We start from the raw sequence: 17140 nt of genomic DNA, 5'->3' as shown, positions 1-17140 counted from the left end.
CGGAGTGCTGTCTGCATCTTTTGCGGCCCCATCGAAGTGAATGGGTCCGCACCCTAACCGCAAAAACGGAGGCTCGGATGCGAACCCGAAAAACGGTCGTGTGCATGAGGCCTTAATAGAGAGCTTGAAATCTGCTGGATTTCCCGCAGCTATATGTGCGGTTTTGTTGTGGTTTATTGTGCCGTTTTTGCTGCGGAAACGCAGCCAAGTCCGCACAGGATTTTTCCACTGGACCTTCAGACATGTGTCACCCCAGCCTTGTGCTGCAAGTTTTGTTGGCGCAAAGAAACTTCATGGTGTCCGTGGTGCAGCACGCCAGTTCACCGCTCACTTTACTTCTATGTGATAGCAGACAGCTGTTCTCTGCCGTCTCATAGAAGTGAACGAGGGACTCTGGGACCCTGCTTTCTTATGATCAATGGGGGTCCCAGTGGGTTGACCCCCTCCCAACAATGATACATTTGCCACCTATACTGTGAATAGGTAATAAATGTTGATCTAGAAACAACCCCATAAAGATTCACGACACCTACAGAGTAAAAGTACTTTCACACTAGCGTTTTTCTTTTTCGGTGTTGAGTTCCGTCCTCGGGGCTCAATACCGGGAAAAATCTGATCAGTTTTATCCTAATGCATCCTGAATGGAGAGCTATCCGTTCAGGATGCATCAGTTCAATCCCTCTTACGTTTTTTTGGCCGGAGAAAATACCAGCCCCAAGTGTTCCGGCAAAACGGATCCGTTCTTTCCGCACGCGCAGACCATTAAATCTGTGAAAAAAAAAAATACCGGATCCGTTTCTCCGGATGACAACCGGAAAGACGGATCCGGTATTGCAATGCATTTGTGAGACGGATCCGCATCCGGATCCGTCTCACAAATGCATCCGTTTGCGACAGAACTGCTTGCCGGAATCCTCTGCCGCAAGTGTATAAGTACCCTAAGGCTCTCCTCCTCTCTAATTCCCATCGTGTGTTGCTTTCGTCCTGCACTGACTGGCTGTTCACTAGAGAAGAAGTGGGGTGGGACCATAAAGAGAACCACGAAATGCGGCTGGTAGGGTTGATGAAGCTGATTATAAGGATACCTTTTTTTTTCTGTAGGAGTCTACATTCTTGAGAAATCAGAACTTTTATTAATATGCAAATTAACTATTGGAGCACCAGGAGGCGAGCTTATGCGGATTGAGCACTGCTCCTGCGACGCCCCTTTCCTTCAAAACACCAGAGGCACATACATGATGTTGCTACTGTACATTGTGATAACATCGGTGGCAGTGTACCATAGCAACATCAAGCAGTGCCAGCCTAATGCATGAGGTTGTGAGCGTACTATGGCCAGGTTGTTTTAATGCTCCCCATTCTCACTGGCGGCAGTGGAGGCTCGGGGGGGGGGAAGAGTCGGGGGCGACAATACTCACTCCTCGATCCTCCCTGCAGCCAAGGACAACGCGTGCGCAGTATGCATCTTCAGGGCTGCGCTGCGCCTAGGTCATGTGACCGATGCCTCACTGGCCTAGGGAAAGGGAGAAGGACGCAGCACTTACAGGAGCGCCGATGCCTTCCCGCGGGTCGGACCTCTCCACTGATGACCTATCCAAAGGATAGATCAGTAGTGGCAAACCTATGGCATGGGTGCCAGAGGCGGCACTCAGAGCCCTCTCAGTGGGCACCCACCTCCTGGAAAAAGTCTGGTGTACCAATATGCCTTAGACGTTTCCTGCCATTCATCAGCGCAGGGCGCACTATGGACGGCACAGGCAGCGCACTGAATGTAGGCAGGATATTATAGCTACATGATAAAGTACGGAGCTCTGTACAGTATTAGAATGTATTGGCTCCGATGAGACAAAGTTATTGTAAAAAAAAACATTTTCTGAAATCTGGTTCGGTTCCAAATGGTACTTGGAGATTTCACGAAGCAATACCTTCGGCTCCTCGGAGCCAATACATTCTAATACAGTACGGAGCTCCTGCTCCGTACTGTATTAGAACGAAGTTTTATGCGAATTGACTTCGGACGTTTTGTCCAAAGTCGATTCGCTCAACCCTAGTTACTGTGTGTATTTTTTTACTTGGCTTTTCTGTCTCTAGGTGATGTCATGTTGTTAATAAAGTTTAGCGTAAAAAAAACAACAAACAAACACTGCACCGAGAGCTGCTTCTACATAGAGACCGACAGACCTGGCGAGGGGCTGCTGCAGGTGGTAGTATATACTGTATATGTTCTGCTCCTCACCGGTTATATACCGGGTCACATGACTGCCGCCATGTTTAGACCTATCCAGGACTAAAATGGGCCGTACCTTTTTTTCTTTTTTTAGGGAGAGGCCACTGTATGGACAGCATAAAGGTCTGCAAGCGATATAACTCAATGTACTCATTAAAACCAGAAGACCTCTTACATTTTTTTTTTCTTCTTATATCTGGTGGAGCTAACACCACAGGCCTGTATGAGAGATGAAGATGTGCAGGTGGAGATACCTTACCAAGGATAATGTCCTGTGACAGGAGTGGTCATGTACCTGGAGGTCCAGTGACCACGTGCTGCTCCTGCCTGACGATATCCAGGGGCCACAGTGCTAGAGACCAGCTACATGATAGTGTACACATGAGGAGCCGAAGTCATTGCTTCGCAAAGTCTCCAAGCTCCACTTGGAACCGAACCAGATTTCAGAAAATGTTTTTTTTTTACAGTACAAATAACTTCGGCTCCTCGGAGCCAATACATTCTAATACTGTACGGAGCTCCTGGTTTATGCGAATCGACTTCAGATGCTTCGCTCATCCCTAACAGTAACCACAATCATGATCCCACCAGTGATCACATGAAGGTGTCCTGACCAGCACATGTATGTCATGTAACACTGCTGTGAAGAGCGTCACACGACTGATACAAGGGCTGGGACATTGTACTGCATATAGGGGTCAACTGCTTCCATAGAAGAAAGCCATGTATGCAGAATTGTATCTACTTGTAGATTAGAAAACTGAATTATTTCCTATTATATAAACAAAAAAATTAAAACTGGTTTAAAAGGGCATCTGTCAGGAGTTTTGTACCTATGACACTGGCTGACCTGTTACATGTGCACTTGGCAGCTGAAGGCATCTGTGTTGGTCCCATGTTCATATGTGCCCACATTGCTAGAAATAACAAAGTTTTAATATATGCAAATTAACCTCTAGGAACAACGGGGGCGTTACCATTACACCTAGAGGCTCTGCTCTCTCTGCAATGGCCACACCCTCTGCTCTTTGATTGACAGGGCCAGGCAGTGAAAACATCCTAGCACCCGGTCCTGTCGGAGGGGCAGCAGTTGCAGAGAGAGCAGAGCCTCTAGGTATAACGACAACGCCCCCGTTGCTCCTAGAGGCTCATTCTTATATATTAAAACATCATAGGACTGCAACATAGTCAAGCTGCTTACCCCCCTCCCCCGAACACACCTGCATGCCTTGCAGGGCTGACGGTGCATGTGTACAGGTGGGATTACTGCCCAGTGATGAAACGACAAAACCCTCATTTGTTGATAATCGCCCTTTTCATAAGGACGTCGGCAGGACGAGGGGAGGGAAACGTGGACGATCGGTGCTACCCGAGAATCACCGTAACCGAGCTCTGAGAGACGACACAACTTCTACCTGTAAACATTCAAGAGTAGCTTCAAAGAGGACGTTTCCTGTGGAAGCATCTACTACAACAACGCGAGCACCGCCATATAGTGCGCAGCACACCACAAGTGCAGGCAGAGCTCTTCCTGTTCTGCATCTGTTACCAGGTTCTCTGGGGACACAACTGAGCACCACGCTGTCACCTGTGCTCTAGGGGACCGCCGCTGACGTACACTCATTTACACCACCGTGTTGGTGTGTCCACATCCGGTCCACAGTTCTGCGGAATGGATGCAGACCCGCAAAAGATGTGGATAGCACACAGTGTGCTTATTGGCATCAGCAAGGTCCATCAGCAGTACAACCACACTACACACTGGTATCCACGCGTACAGACCGTATACCGCCATATAGCCTGTATACCGCCAAGAGAGGAATCCACGCGTACAGACAGTATACCGCCAAGAGAGGAATCCACGCGTACAGACAGTATACCGCCAAGAGAGGAATCCACGCGTACAGACAGTATACCGCCAAGAGAGGAATCCACACGTACAGACAGTATACCGCCAAGAGAGGAATCCACACGTACAGACAGTATACCGCCAAGAGAGGAATCCACACGTACAGACCGTATACCGCCAAGAGCGACATCCACGCGTACAGACCGTATACCGCCAAGAGAGCGACATCCACGCGTACAGACCGTATACCGCCAAGAGCGACATCCACGCGTACAGACCGTATACCGCCAAGAGCGACATCCACGCGTACAGACCGTATACCGCCAAGAGCGACATCCACGCGTACAGACCGTATACCGCCAAGAGCGACATCCACGCGTACAGACCGTATACCGCCAAGAGAGGAATCCACACGTACAGACCGTATACCGCCAAGAGCGACATCCACACGTACAGACCGTATACCGCCAAGAGCGACATCCACACGTACAGACCGTATAGCGCCAAGAGCGACATCCACGCGTAGAGACCGTATACCGCCAAGAGCGACATCCACGCGTAGAGACCGTATAGCGCCAAGAGCGACATCCACGCGTAGAGACCGTATACCGCCAAGAGCGACATCCACGCGTAGAGACCGTATACCGCCAAGAGCGACATCCACGCGTAGAGACCGTATACCGCCAAGAGCGACATCCACGCGTAGAGACCGTATACCGCCAAGAGCGACATCCACGCGTACAGACCGTATACCGCCAAGAGCGACATCCACACGTACAGACCGTATACCGCCAAGAGCGACATCCACACGTACAGACCGTATACCGCCATCCACACGTACAGACCGTATACCCCCAGTAGAGGGGGCCCCACGGCGGACACTGCTGACAGAACTCCCTTCCCACCCGGCCATGTGTCACCCGCTCTCTGACGTTCTGGCAGAACCTGCCCAGACAACGTTACCTCAAACACTAATTATCTCGGGCACACTCAGGCGCACACTTCCCTCTTTCTCTATACGCGATTTCATCATCAGGTGACTTAAAGGGGAAATCCGGTTTCATGTAAAACATTGCGTGCGCCCCTGTGCCCTAATGCACCTTACACCCATCAGCTGCTTCACGCTCCTATTCAGCATGGCGACCACTAAGGCCATGTCTACACGACGACATTTTGAGATGGATTTTTCAGCGACTCTTGCGTCGCAGCATGTTGCAGTGCGACACCATAGACTGCCATTATAAAAATTGTCGCGCGACATTAGTGCAACAAAATGTTGCCGTGTAGTTGTGCCCTATCTGTCGCGCGACAAATGTCGTCGTGTAGGCGCAGCCTAAGACTCTGTTCACATCTGCCTTACAGGCTCCGTCATATGGGATGGAAAGAAATGGCGGTACGGTCTGACAGACCCCACAGGAATGCCATCTCTATGACAGATGGGAACTCACCCAGCTTTCCCAGGGTCCAGCCAAGAGATGGGGAGGGAAAGCTAAGGGGCTGTCCAGGTGGCAGCTGCAATGGTCACCCAGCTTTCTCAGCAGCAGATGGAGCTCCTGCCATGCAGAGGGGCACCACTAGTGCCAGCAACACCACTCACCAGCAGACAGTCCGTGTTCACCTCCGACTTGGGGTCGCGGAGCAGGACGTCGATCTTGGAGAAGCGGGTCTCGAAGCTGTCCCCGGTAGACATGGCTGCAGGCGGGAGAGGCGGCGCTCGGCTCCTCACACAGATCGCTGCCCGGCGTGTCGCTCAGATCCGCGCTCCCTCACCCCCGCCTCAGCGCCGGGCTCTGCAGCGGAACGGACCCCGGCATCCTCCCTACGGGCCTCCGTCGGATACATACACACAGGCCCTGGCCGGAGGGGGGGCCGGGTGACAGCTACTACGGACAGGCAGACGTCCCGTCAGTATCCGGCCATAGCGTTCCTCAGCGCCGTCCGTCCGTCCTCCGCCCGGGGGCACACACGCCTGCCAGGGCTGGTCTTCTTCTTCTTCTTGCGGCTCACGAAGGATGATGCCGCAAGCTCCTCCTGACTCACAAACGCTCCACAAACATGTCCGCCTTCCTGTTCAAACAGACGGGCGGGGGGTAAGGGAGGCCGCGCAGGCGCCGGGAGGGGTGCGGGGGAGGGAAGGCAGCGGCTCGCAGGGGCGGCTCGGAGGGGGCGCACTGCTTCTTCAGGACCGGCATCAAAGCCGCGGCGCTAACGCAGCCTTCCCGGGCGTGGCCTATGAGCCGGGTCTTCTCTGATCCTGCGGCTTCCAGTGGGATGAGGCTCACACGTACTGAATGGCGGAGACAGCTTGTCCCAGGGGCTGTGGCATGAATTCTGTGGCAGAGGCCCACAGTTTCTGACACGGTTTTAGGACACTGAATGGAGCAGGACATCCGTCTGGACATGTCCGTAGTGGGCTTGGTCACAGCTTTAACCCCCCTTAATGACCAGACCACTTTTTACACTTCTGACCTACCCTACTTTCACCGTTTATTGCTCGGTCATGCAACTTACCACCCAAATGAATTTTACCTCCTTTTCTTCTCACTAATAGAGCTTTCATTTGGTGGTATTTCATTGCTGCTGACATTTTTACCTTTTTTTGTTATTAATCGAAATTTAACGAAATTTTTGCAAAAAAATGAAATTTTTACTTTCTGTTGTAAAATTTTTCAAACAAAACTATATTTCTATATAAATTTTTCTCTAAATTTATTGTGCTACATGTCTTTGATAAAAAAAAATGCAATAAGTGTATATTAATTGGTTTGTGCAAAAGTTATAGCGTTTACAAACTATGGTACAAAAATGTGAATTTCCGCTTTTTGAAGCAGCTCTGACTTTCTGAGCACCTGTCATGTTTCCTGAGGTTCTACAATGGCCAGACAGTAGAAAAACCCCACAAATGACCCCATTTCAGAAAGTAGACACCCTAAGGTATTCGCTGATGGGCATAGTGAGTTCATAGAACTTTTTATTTTTTGTCACAAGTTAGTGGAAAATGATGATTTGTTTCTTTTTTTTTCTTACAAAGTCTCATTTTCCGCTAACTTGTGACAAAAAATAAAAACTTCTATGAACTCACTATGCCCATCACGAAATACCTTGGGGTGTCTTCTTTCCAAAATGGGGTCACTTGTGGGGTAGTTATACTGCTCTGGCATTTTAGGGGCCCTAAAGCGTGAGAAGAAGTCTGGAATCCAAATACCTAAAAAATGCCCTGTGAAATCCTAAAGGTGCTCTTTGGAATGTGGGCCCCTTTGCCCACCTAGGCTGCAAAAAAGTGTCACACATGTGGTATCTCCGTACTCAGAAGAAGTTGGGCAATGTGTTTTGGGGTGTCTTTTTACATATACCCATGCTGGGTGAGAGAAATATCTCTCTAAAAGTCAACTTTTCCTATTTTTTATACAAAGTTGTCCTTTTAGAGAGATATTTCTCTCACCCAGCATGGGTATATGTAAAAGACACCCCAAAACACATTGCCCTACTTCTTCTGAGTACGGCGATACCACATGTGTGACACTTTTTTGCAGCCTAGGTGGGCAAAGGGTCCCAAATTCCAGCGAGTATCTTTTAGGAGGGCATTTGGATTCCAGACTTCTTCTCACGCTTTAGGGCCCCTAAAATGCCAGGGCAGTATAAATACCCCACAAGTGACCCCATTTTGGAAAGAAGACACCCCAAGGTATTCCGTGAGGGGCATGGCGAGTTCCTAGAATATTTTTTTTTGTCACAAGTTAGCGGAAAATGATTATTTTTTATTTTATTTATTTTTTTCTCTTACAAAGTCTCATATTCCACTAACTTGTGACAAAAAATAAAATTTTACATGAACTCGCCATGCCCTCAGCGAATACCTTGGGGTGTCTTCTTTCCAAAATGGGGTCACATGTGGGGAATTTAAACTGTCCTGGCATTTTAGGGGCCCTAAAGCGTGAGAAGAAGTCTGGAATATAAATGTCTAAAAAATTTTACGCATTTGGATTCCGTGAGGGGTAGGGTGAGTTCATGTGAGATTTTATTTTTTGTCACAAGTTAGTGGAATAAGAGACTTTGTAAGAAAAAAACAAAAAAAATCTATTTCCGCTAACTTGTGCCAAAAAAAAAATATTCTATGATCTCGCCATGCCCCTCAAAAGTGATCTTTTTATAGCGCCGCAGCGATTTTACTGTGTTTTTGCAGTGATCAGAATAAAAAAAAATTCTAATCCGCAAAACACATACGGACGTCTGAATGGAGCCTTACAGGGGGGTGATTAATGACAGGGGGGTGATCATGGAGTCTATATGGGGTGATCACCCCCCTGTAAGGCTCCATTCAGACGTCTGTATGTGTTTTGCGGATCCAATCCGTGGATCCGTAAAAAACATACGGACGTCTGAATGGAGCCTTACAGGGGAGTGATCAATGACAGGGGGGTGATCAATGACAGGGGGGGTGATCAGGGAGTCTATATGGGGTGATGACCCCCATCATTGATCACCCCCCTGTAAGGCTCCATTCAGATGTCCGTATGTGTTTTGTGGATCCGTAAAAATCATATGGACGTCTGAATGGAGCCTTACAAGGGGGTGATCAATGACAGGGGGGTGATCAATGACAGGGGGGTGATCAGGGAGTCTATATGGGGTGATCAGGGGTTAATAAGGGGTTAATAAGTGACGGGGGGGTGGTGTAGTGTAGTGTTGTGTTTGGTGCTACTTATTACAGAGCTGCCTGTGTCCTCTGGTGGTCGATCCAAACAAAAGGGACCACCAGAGGACCAGGTAGCAGGTATATTAGACGCTGTTAACAAAACAGCGTCTAATATACCTTTTTGGGGTTAAAAAAATCGCATCTACAGCCTGCCAGCGAACAATCGCCACTGGCAGGCTGTAGATGTACTCGTTTACCTCCCGATCCTGTGAACGCGCCCGCCTGTGTGCGCGCGTTCACAGGAAATCTCGCATCTCGTGAGAGGCCGCATCGACGCGTCCAGGAGGAATAACAGTGCCGCCGCCAGGACGCAATCCTGCGTTCGGCGGTCCTGAGGTGGTTAAGGGCCAGTTGACGCCGTGCGGTTTTTCACGTTTTTTTTTTTTTTATCAATGGGTGTTCACTTTAGGGTACTTTCACACTAGCGTTTTTCTTTTCCGGTATTGAGTTGCGTCCTCAGGGCTCAGTACCGGAAAAGAACTGATCAGTTTTATGCATTCTGAATGGAGAGCATTCAGTTCAGGATCTCTTCAGTTCAGCCCCTCTTCCGTTTTTTGGACAGGGAAAATACCGCAGCGTGCTGCAGTTTTCTCTGAACACTTTCCGGAATGCCGGATTCGGCATTAATTTACATTGAAGTGTATTAGTGCCGGATCCGGTATTAGGTGTTCCAACAAAATGGATCCGGCTTTCCGGTCTGACCTTTAAAAAATGCAAAAATTTTTTTATACAGATCTGTTTCACAAATACGTTCAGATCAGGCGACTGCCTGCCGGAATCCTCTGCTGCAAGTGTGAAAGTAATAAAACAAAAGCTTGAGGCGAAGCATATGGATTTACATGGAGCCGTTTTTTTCTGCTTCCCATTCACTTCAATGGGAGATTCAGCCCGAATCTGCCCCGAGATAGAGAACGCCACTTCTTTTTTTTTCACTGCTTTCCATTAAAATGAATAGGAAGTTGTTTTGAGACTTTTTTTAAAGCTGATTTTGAGCAGAAATTCTCCAAAATCAGCGCCAAAAAACTCTGTGTGAACTGGCCCTATACTGGAACGTGAACATGACCTAGCGTGGGAGACCGTGGGTGGATGTCGCACAGCCTCGTGCATGGCCATGTGTAGACGCGGGACATGATGACACCGGGGGACATTTATCGAGAGGTTTTGGCGCCGTCCTGATACCTGCTCCACCATCGGGGGATGCGCTTAATTTCTGCTGAGGGGCATGGAACTTTTTAATGGCAGTTTTCTGGGGTATGGGGACGATAGATCTCCCCCAGTGTCTCGTAGTCCTAGCCCAGCTGACTGTGATCTTACCTTAGTGATCCATTGCTTCAGTCTGGAGTAAAAGTACTTTTCATCCATATGCAAATGAGCAGTTAAGTGCACTGAGGGCGGGCCCAAACTACTCTGTGCACCTTTGCTCCAGCTGATTCTTCTAGCTTTCTGCATAGTCATCTCGCCTGGCCCTGTCAAGGAGGGGGGAGGGGGGGGGTGCCATTTCAGTTTTGAGTAAGGGTTCAAAGAGTGGCTTGAGCCTGGTCTTGGTGCACTTAAAGGGGTTTTCCAGCTTTAATGATTTTTAAGCAAGTGGCCGCAGCCTGCCTGCTGAAACAGAAGATTTCCTGCTCCACACCGCCCGGTTACTTCAATGGGTCCGCAAATCCGGAGATGCTGAATGGAAGCACTATGGAGTGCTTCCGTGGGGTTTCGTCCCGTACTTCCGTTCCACAAAAAGATAGAGCATGTCCTATCTTTTTGCGGAACGGCCGGATCGCGGACCCATTAAAGTGAATGGGTCCGCGATCCGCTGCGGCTGCCCCACAGTGGGTGTTTGTGCATTGCGGGCCGCAGCACGGCCACAGGGCGCACACATTCGTGTGCAAGAGGCCTTACATTGTGTTTCATGATGGATCCATCTTGCTCCGCATCCCAGAACGCACTCGGGAACGCTGCTTTCAGCGTTTTTGTGTGCGCCACGGGAACGCAATGAAATGGAAGGGAATGCATTCTGGTGCACTCTGTTCCGTTTTGTCCCCATTGACAATGAATGGGGACAAAACGGAAGCATTTTCCTCCGGTATTGAGCCCCTATGACTGATCTCAAAACCGGAAAGGGAAAGCGCAGATGTGAAAGTAGCCTTTCAGAGGCACGATCACATGCACCACTGCAGCCAATGACTGGCTTCAGTGCTAACGTGCTGCTTGTGGGCACATCACCGCTGAAGCCAGTCATTGATCATTCACCACTAGAAGAAAGCGGCGCAGGGACCACAAGATGGAGGCAGCGCGCAGGACCGGAGAGGCATGGAGCATGTAAGGCCTCTTTCACACGACTGTATGGCTTTTTCAGTGTTTTGCGGGCCGTTTTTTCCGGATTCTTTTTTCGTTTCTGTTCCGTTTTTCCGTATGGCATATACAGTAATTACATAGAACAAATTGGGCTGGGCAAAAAATTTTCAATAGATAGTTCCGCAAAAATGGAACGGATATGGAAGACATACAGATGCATTTCCGTATGTGTTCCGTTTTTTTTTTGCGGACCCATTGACTTGAATGGAGCCACGGAACGTGATTTGCGGGCAATAATAGGACATGTTCTATCTTTCAACGGAACGGAAATACGGAAACAGAATGCATACGGAGTACATTCAGTTTTTTTTTTTTTGCGGAACCATTGAAATTAATGGTCCCGTATACGGACTCAGGCCTCTTTCACACGGGCGTTGCGGGAAAAGGTGCGGGTGCGTTGCGGAAACATGCACGATTTTTCTGCGCGAGTACAAAACATTGTAATGCGTTTTGCACGTGCGTGAGAAAAATCGGCATGTTGTGTAGATTGTATTACTTTCCCTTATAACATGGTTATAAGGAAAACTAATAGCATTCTGAATACAGAATGCATAGTACAATAGGGCTGGAGGGGTTAAAAAAAATAATTTAACTCACCTTAATCCACTTGATCGCGCAGCCGGCATCTCTTCTGTCTCCTTCTTTGCTGTGTACAGGAAAAGGACCTGTGGTGACGTCACTCCGGTCATCACATGGTCCGTCACATGATCTTTTACCATGGTGATGGATCATGTGATGACCGGAGTGACGTCACCACAGGTCCTTTTCCTGCACACAGCAAAGAAGAAGACAGAAGAGATGCCGGCTGCGCGATCAAGTGGATTAAGGTGAGTTAAATTATTTTTTATTTTTTTTAACCCCTCCAGCCCTATTGTACTATGCATTCTGTATTCAGAATGTTATTATTTTCCCTTATAACCATGTTATAAGGGAAAATAATAATGATCGGGTCTCCATCCCGATAGTCTCCTAGCAAACGGACACAGCCCCATTCACTTCTATGGGGCCTGCGTTGCGTGGAAAACGCACAATATAGAGCATGCTGCGATTTTCACGCAACGCACAAGTGATGCGTGAAAATCACCGCTCGTGTGCACAGCCCCATAGAAATGAATGGGTCAGGATTCAGTGTGGGTGCAATGCGTTCAAGGGGCCTTAGTATGAATCTTCTCTTTCGGCAAGCAGGCAGGGGGCATTGGGTCTCTCATGTTCATTCCCCTGGGGGGAAAAAGTTTTTAAAAATATAAAAATAAAAATTCTAATCATCCCCTTTCCCTATAATAAAAAAACAAAAAACAACATTATGGGCATCATCCTGTCCCAAAATGCCCATACTATAATATAAACCTAGTTATCCATAATGGGGGGGAATCAGAGTTGCCGATGTGCAATTTTTTTCGTCTCCTCATCTTCCCAAAAAATTGAATAATAAGTGATCAAAAAGTCATACACACCCCAAGATGGTAGGGGGTTAAACAAGTGCTGACTGACTTGTGCAGGATTTTGTTGCAGAAAACGTACGCGGTTGGAAATCAGTTCTTTTCATGTGATCGGGGTTGTTTTGGCGGCAAGCACGTGGATTTCTGCAAGCCTCATTCAGATGAATGGACCTGATTTTCATGCACACACCCGTAGTTTTGAACCGCATATTTCGCGGCTCAGATGCGGATTTGTTCTTTTCGACGGGGCTGCAAAAGATGCAGACAACACATTATGCGCTATGCACATCCGTATGTCCGTTCCACGGCCCCGCAAAAAAGATGGAAAATCTCCTATTGTCCATGTTGTGGACAAGGATAGGCATTTCTAACAGAGGACAGGACGTACCAATCTGCAAAATGTGGAACGCAAACAGGCGGTATCCGTGTTTTGTGGAGCCACGATTTGCGGATGCGGTCGTGTGCAGGGAGGCCTTATACTGTTGAATAGTGCTCGGCATCAGGAAACCATTGCACACAGACTGTAAGCAAGTAAAGGCTCCGTTACATCGAGTATCGGCCAGATAACCGCTAACAGGCGTTCGTAGGCACGCTCGTTAGCGATTATCTAGCGATGTCAAGATGCCGCCAATTACTAGATAAGCAAACAAAATGCTCGTTCATCGGGTCACATGTCATTGGTGCTGACACCTAAATCATAGTTTGCTGGCAGCAGATCGTGCCGTCTAAACAGCCTCTGCTGCCGGCAATCAGTGATTCTGTATGGGGACGGGAGATGGCAGTAGTGATCATTCCTCCTCGTACTGTGGAGGAGATCGCTGCCTGTAAATGCCGAGCAGGCGATTGGGAGGAACTCTTCCTTCCCGACAATCCTCTCCTTAATCCATCAGTATAACGGGACTTTTAATCACTACAGATACAAGAAGCCGCTGAGAGATGAGGCAGAGAACTTCAGAAGGCCGTCAAACCAGGAGGAACCTGTGAGCGCAGCGTGTTGTAAGGCATTCTACTAAACGTCATGGCAACCGGAAGACTAAAGAGAAACGCTGATCTATAGGAAAAATACCCCTGTATTTTCTACAAAGCGTGTAGTATAACATATTAGCATGGATTAAAGAGGACCTTTCACCAGAGGAAAGCCTCTAAACTAACTATACAGGAGTGTAGAGCGGCGCCCAGGGATCCCGCTGCACTTACTGTTATCCCCGGGCGCAGCTCCGTTCGCCCGGTATAGCCTCCGGTATGTAAGAAGTTAGGCTCCACCCAGTTGAGCCTGCCGGCGTCTTCTTCTCCTATGCTGTAGCGCTGGCCAATGGCAGCGCTCAGCTCATAGCCAGGCTATGAGCTGAGCGCTGCGATTGGCCAGCGGTACAGCATAGGAGAAGAAGACGCCGGCAGGCTCAACTGGGTGGAGCCTAACTTCTTACATACCGGAGGCTATACCGGGCGAACGGAGCTGCGCCCGGGGATAACAGTAAGTGCAGCGGGATCCCTGGGCGCCGCTCTACACTCCTGTATAGTTAGTTTAGAGGCTTTCCTCTGGTGAAAGGTCCTCTTTACGTGGTGGGTCTATATTGCCACCTGGTGGTCATTGTAATAGGGATCTCCCCATGAGACTAGTCACAGAAGCGGTGGTCATGTCCTAGCGCTGTCTGAGTGTAGAACACAGACACAATAAATGGGCCAATTTACATGGGAGATTCTTCTCTCCAACCACAGAACAGTGCAGCCTGCACTACTTTAGTCGTTCAAGTCAAAGGGTCTGTGAAAAAAACACCACATGGCCGCCACCTGTCTGCAGTCCATTTTAGGGACTATTGTTAGGAGATGCTGGAAAGAAGTGAAAGCACGGATGTGAAAAATGACATGTACTATAGCAGAGGTCAGCAACCATCAGCACTCCAGCTGTTGTGAAACTACAATTCCCAGCATGCTCCATTCATTTCTATGAGAGTTCTTATTGGAACAGAGCCAGTATGCACGCTGGGACTTGTAGTTTCACAACAGCTGGTTGTCTCGAAGGTCCCTGTACTATAGTGTCTGCATCTGTCTTATTTTTTGAGTCTCATTTACCAACTGATTTTGCTCCTGTTTAGGAGGCATTTTCGCCTTCGTCTAATTCTTATTTTGAGACTAATTTTGGAGTTCTGGATGCCAGTCCGGTATCTCACGGTCCGTGTTCCACGGACATGTGAATGCAGCCATATACAGGATTTTAAAGGGGTTTTCCAACTTTTTTATACTGATCAGTGATAGTGCAGTAGCCTGGAGCCCCGCCGATCAGCTGTTTGAGAAGGCTGCGAGCACCGTGGCTTTCTTGCAGCTTAGCCTAGGACAGTGAAGTCACATTCATCAGTCACGTGGCCTAGGCGCTGCTCGGTCTCTTTTAACTAAATGTGGCTGAGTTGCTATACCAAGCACAGCCACTGTACAATGTATGGCGCTGTGCTTGGTGAGCTGTAGGAAGGCAGCGGCGTGCACCAGAGCTCTATGGTCTCCTAAAACAGCTGATCAGTGGGGATCCGACACCTGGTACTGATGGCCTATCGTGAGGATAGGTCATCAGTATAAAAAAGTCATGTTAAGGCCTCATGCACACGTCCGTTGTTTTGGTCCGAATCCGAGCCACAGTTTTGGCGGCTCGGATGCGGACCCATTCACTACAATGGGGCCGCAAAAGATGCGGACAGCACTCCGTGTGCTGTCCGCATCCGTTACTCCGTTCCGTGGGCCGCAAAAAAAATATAACCTGTCCTATTCATGTCCGCGCTTTGCGGACAAGAATAGGCAGTTATATTAAAGGCTGTCCGTGCCGTTTTGCAAATTGCGGAACGCAAACGGACGCCATCCGTGTTTTGCGGATCTGTGATTTGCGGACCGCAAAACACACAACGGTCGTGTGCATGTAGCCTAAATATGAATACAACTTTAGTATCGATTACTTGCTGTTGTGTCATTTATTTAAAGATTAATATGATTAACTTGATTTTAAAGGGATTCTGTCACCAGGATTAACGATATGTAGATATGTATATGTGCCCATTAGTCTTCATGCAGTGTTTATAATGATCCCTCTGTTTATGCTCTGTGTGCCTTATACAGTTGCAAGAAAAAGTATGTGAACCCTTTGGAATGATATGGATTTCTGCACAAATTGGTCATAAAATGTGATCTGATCTTCATCTAAGTCACAACAATAGACAATCACAGTCTGCTTAAACTAATAACACAAAGAATTAAATGTTACCATGTTTTTATTGAACACACAATGTAAACATTCACAGTTCAGGTGGAAAAAGTATGTGAACCCCTAATGACATCTCCAAGAGCTAATTGGAGTGAGGTGTCAGCCAACTGGAGTCCAATCAATAGGATGAGATTGGAGGTGTTGGTTACAGCTGCCCTGCCCTATAAAAAACACACACCAGTTCTGGGTTTGCTTTTCACAAGAAGCATTGCATGATGTGAATGATGCCTCGCAGAAAAGAGCTCTCAGAAGACCTACGATTAATAATTGTTGACTTGCATAAAGCTGGAAAGGGTTATAAAAGTATCTCCAAAAGCCTTGCTGTTCATCAGTCCACGGTAAGACAAATTGTCTATAACTGGAGAAAGTTCAGCACTGCTGCTACTCTCCCTAGGAGTGGCCGTCCTGTAAAGATGCCTGCAAGAGCACAGCGCAGACTGCTCTATGATGTGAAGAAGAATCCTAGAGTGTCAGCTAAAGACTTACAAAAGTCTCTGGCATATGCTAACATCCCTGTTAGCGAATCTATGATACATAAAACACTAAACAAGAATGGATTTCATGGGAGGATACCACAGAGGAAGCCACTGCTGTCCAAAAAAAAAACCCATTGCTGCACGTTTACAGTTTGCACAAGAGCACCTGGATGTTCCACAGTACTGGCAAAATATTCTGTGGACAGATAAAACCAAAGTTGAGTTGTTTGGAAGAAAGACACAACAATATGTGTGGAGGAAAAGAGGCACCGCACACCAACATCAAAACCTCATCCCAACTGTGAAGTATGGTGGTGGGGGATCATGGTTTGGGGCTGCTTTGCTGCGTCAGGGCCTGGACAGATTGCTATCATCGAAGGAAAAATGAATTCCCAAGTTTATTAAGACATTTTGCAAGAGAACTTAAGGCCATCTGTCCACCAGCTGAAGCTCAACAGAAGATGGGTGTTCCAACAGGACAATGACCCAAAGCATAGAAGTAAATCAACAACAGAATGGCTTAAACAGAGGAAAATACGTCTTCTGGAGTGGCCCAGTCAGATTCCTGACCTCAACCCGATTGAGATGCTGTGGCATGACCTCAAGAAAGCGACAGACATCAGACATTTACACCAGACATTTACACCAGACATCCCAAGAATATTGTTGAACTGAAACAGTTCTGTAAAGAGGAATGGTCAAGAATTACTCCTGACCGTTGTGCACGTCTGATCTGCAACTACAGGAAATGTTTGGTTGAAGTTATTGCTGCCAAAGGAGGTTCAACCAGTTATTAAATCCAAGGGTTTACATACTTTTTCCACCTGCACTGTGAATGTTTACATGGTGTGTTCAAT

At 47.9% G+C, this 17140-nt stretch overlaps 1 protein-coding gene across 1 annotated transcript in view; it reads right to left on the bottom strand.

Annotated features, from left to right (window-relative positions):
- The window catches only part of ROCK1 (Rho associated coiled-coil containing protein kinase 1), a 122469-nt gene extending 116288 nt beyond the window's left edge, over positions 1 to 6181 (bottom strand). Inside the window, exon 1 of the mRNA XM_040431786.1 lies at positions 5674 to 6181. Within this exon, the coding sequence (XP_040287720.1) occupies positions 5674 to 5766 (93 nt within the window). The 5' untranslated portion in view covers positions 5767 to 6181. The remainder of the gene's footprint in view (positions 1 to 5673) is intronic.
- Positions 6182 to 17140: the final 10959 nt, after the last annotated feature.

Source organism: Bufo bufo, chromosome 5 (genome assembly GCF_905171765.1).
Source record: "Bufo bufo chromosome 5, aBufBuf1.1, whole genome shotgun sequence".
Lineage (NCBI taxonomy): Eukaryota > Metazoa > Chordata > Amphibia > Anura > Bufonidae > Bufo > Bufo bufo.
Note: the sequence above shows the minus strand (reverse complement) of the source record. Positions and strands in the feature narration are given on the sequence as shown.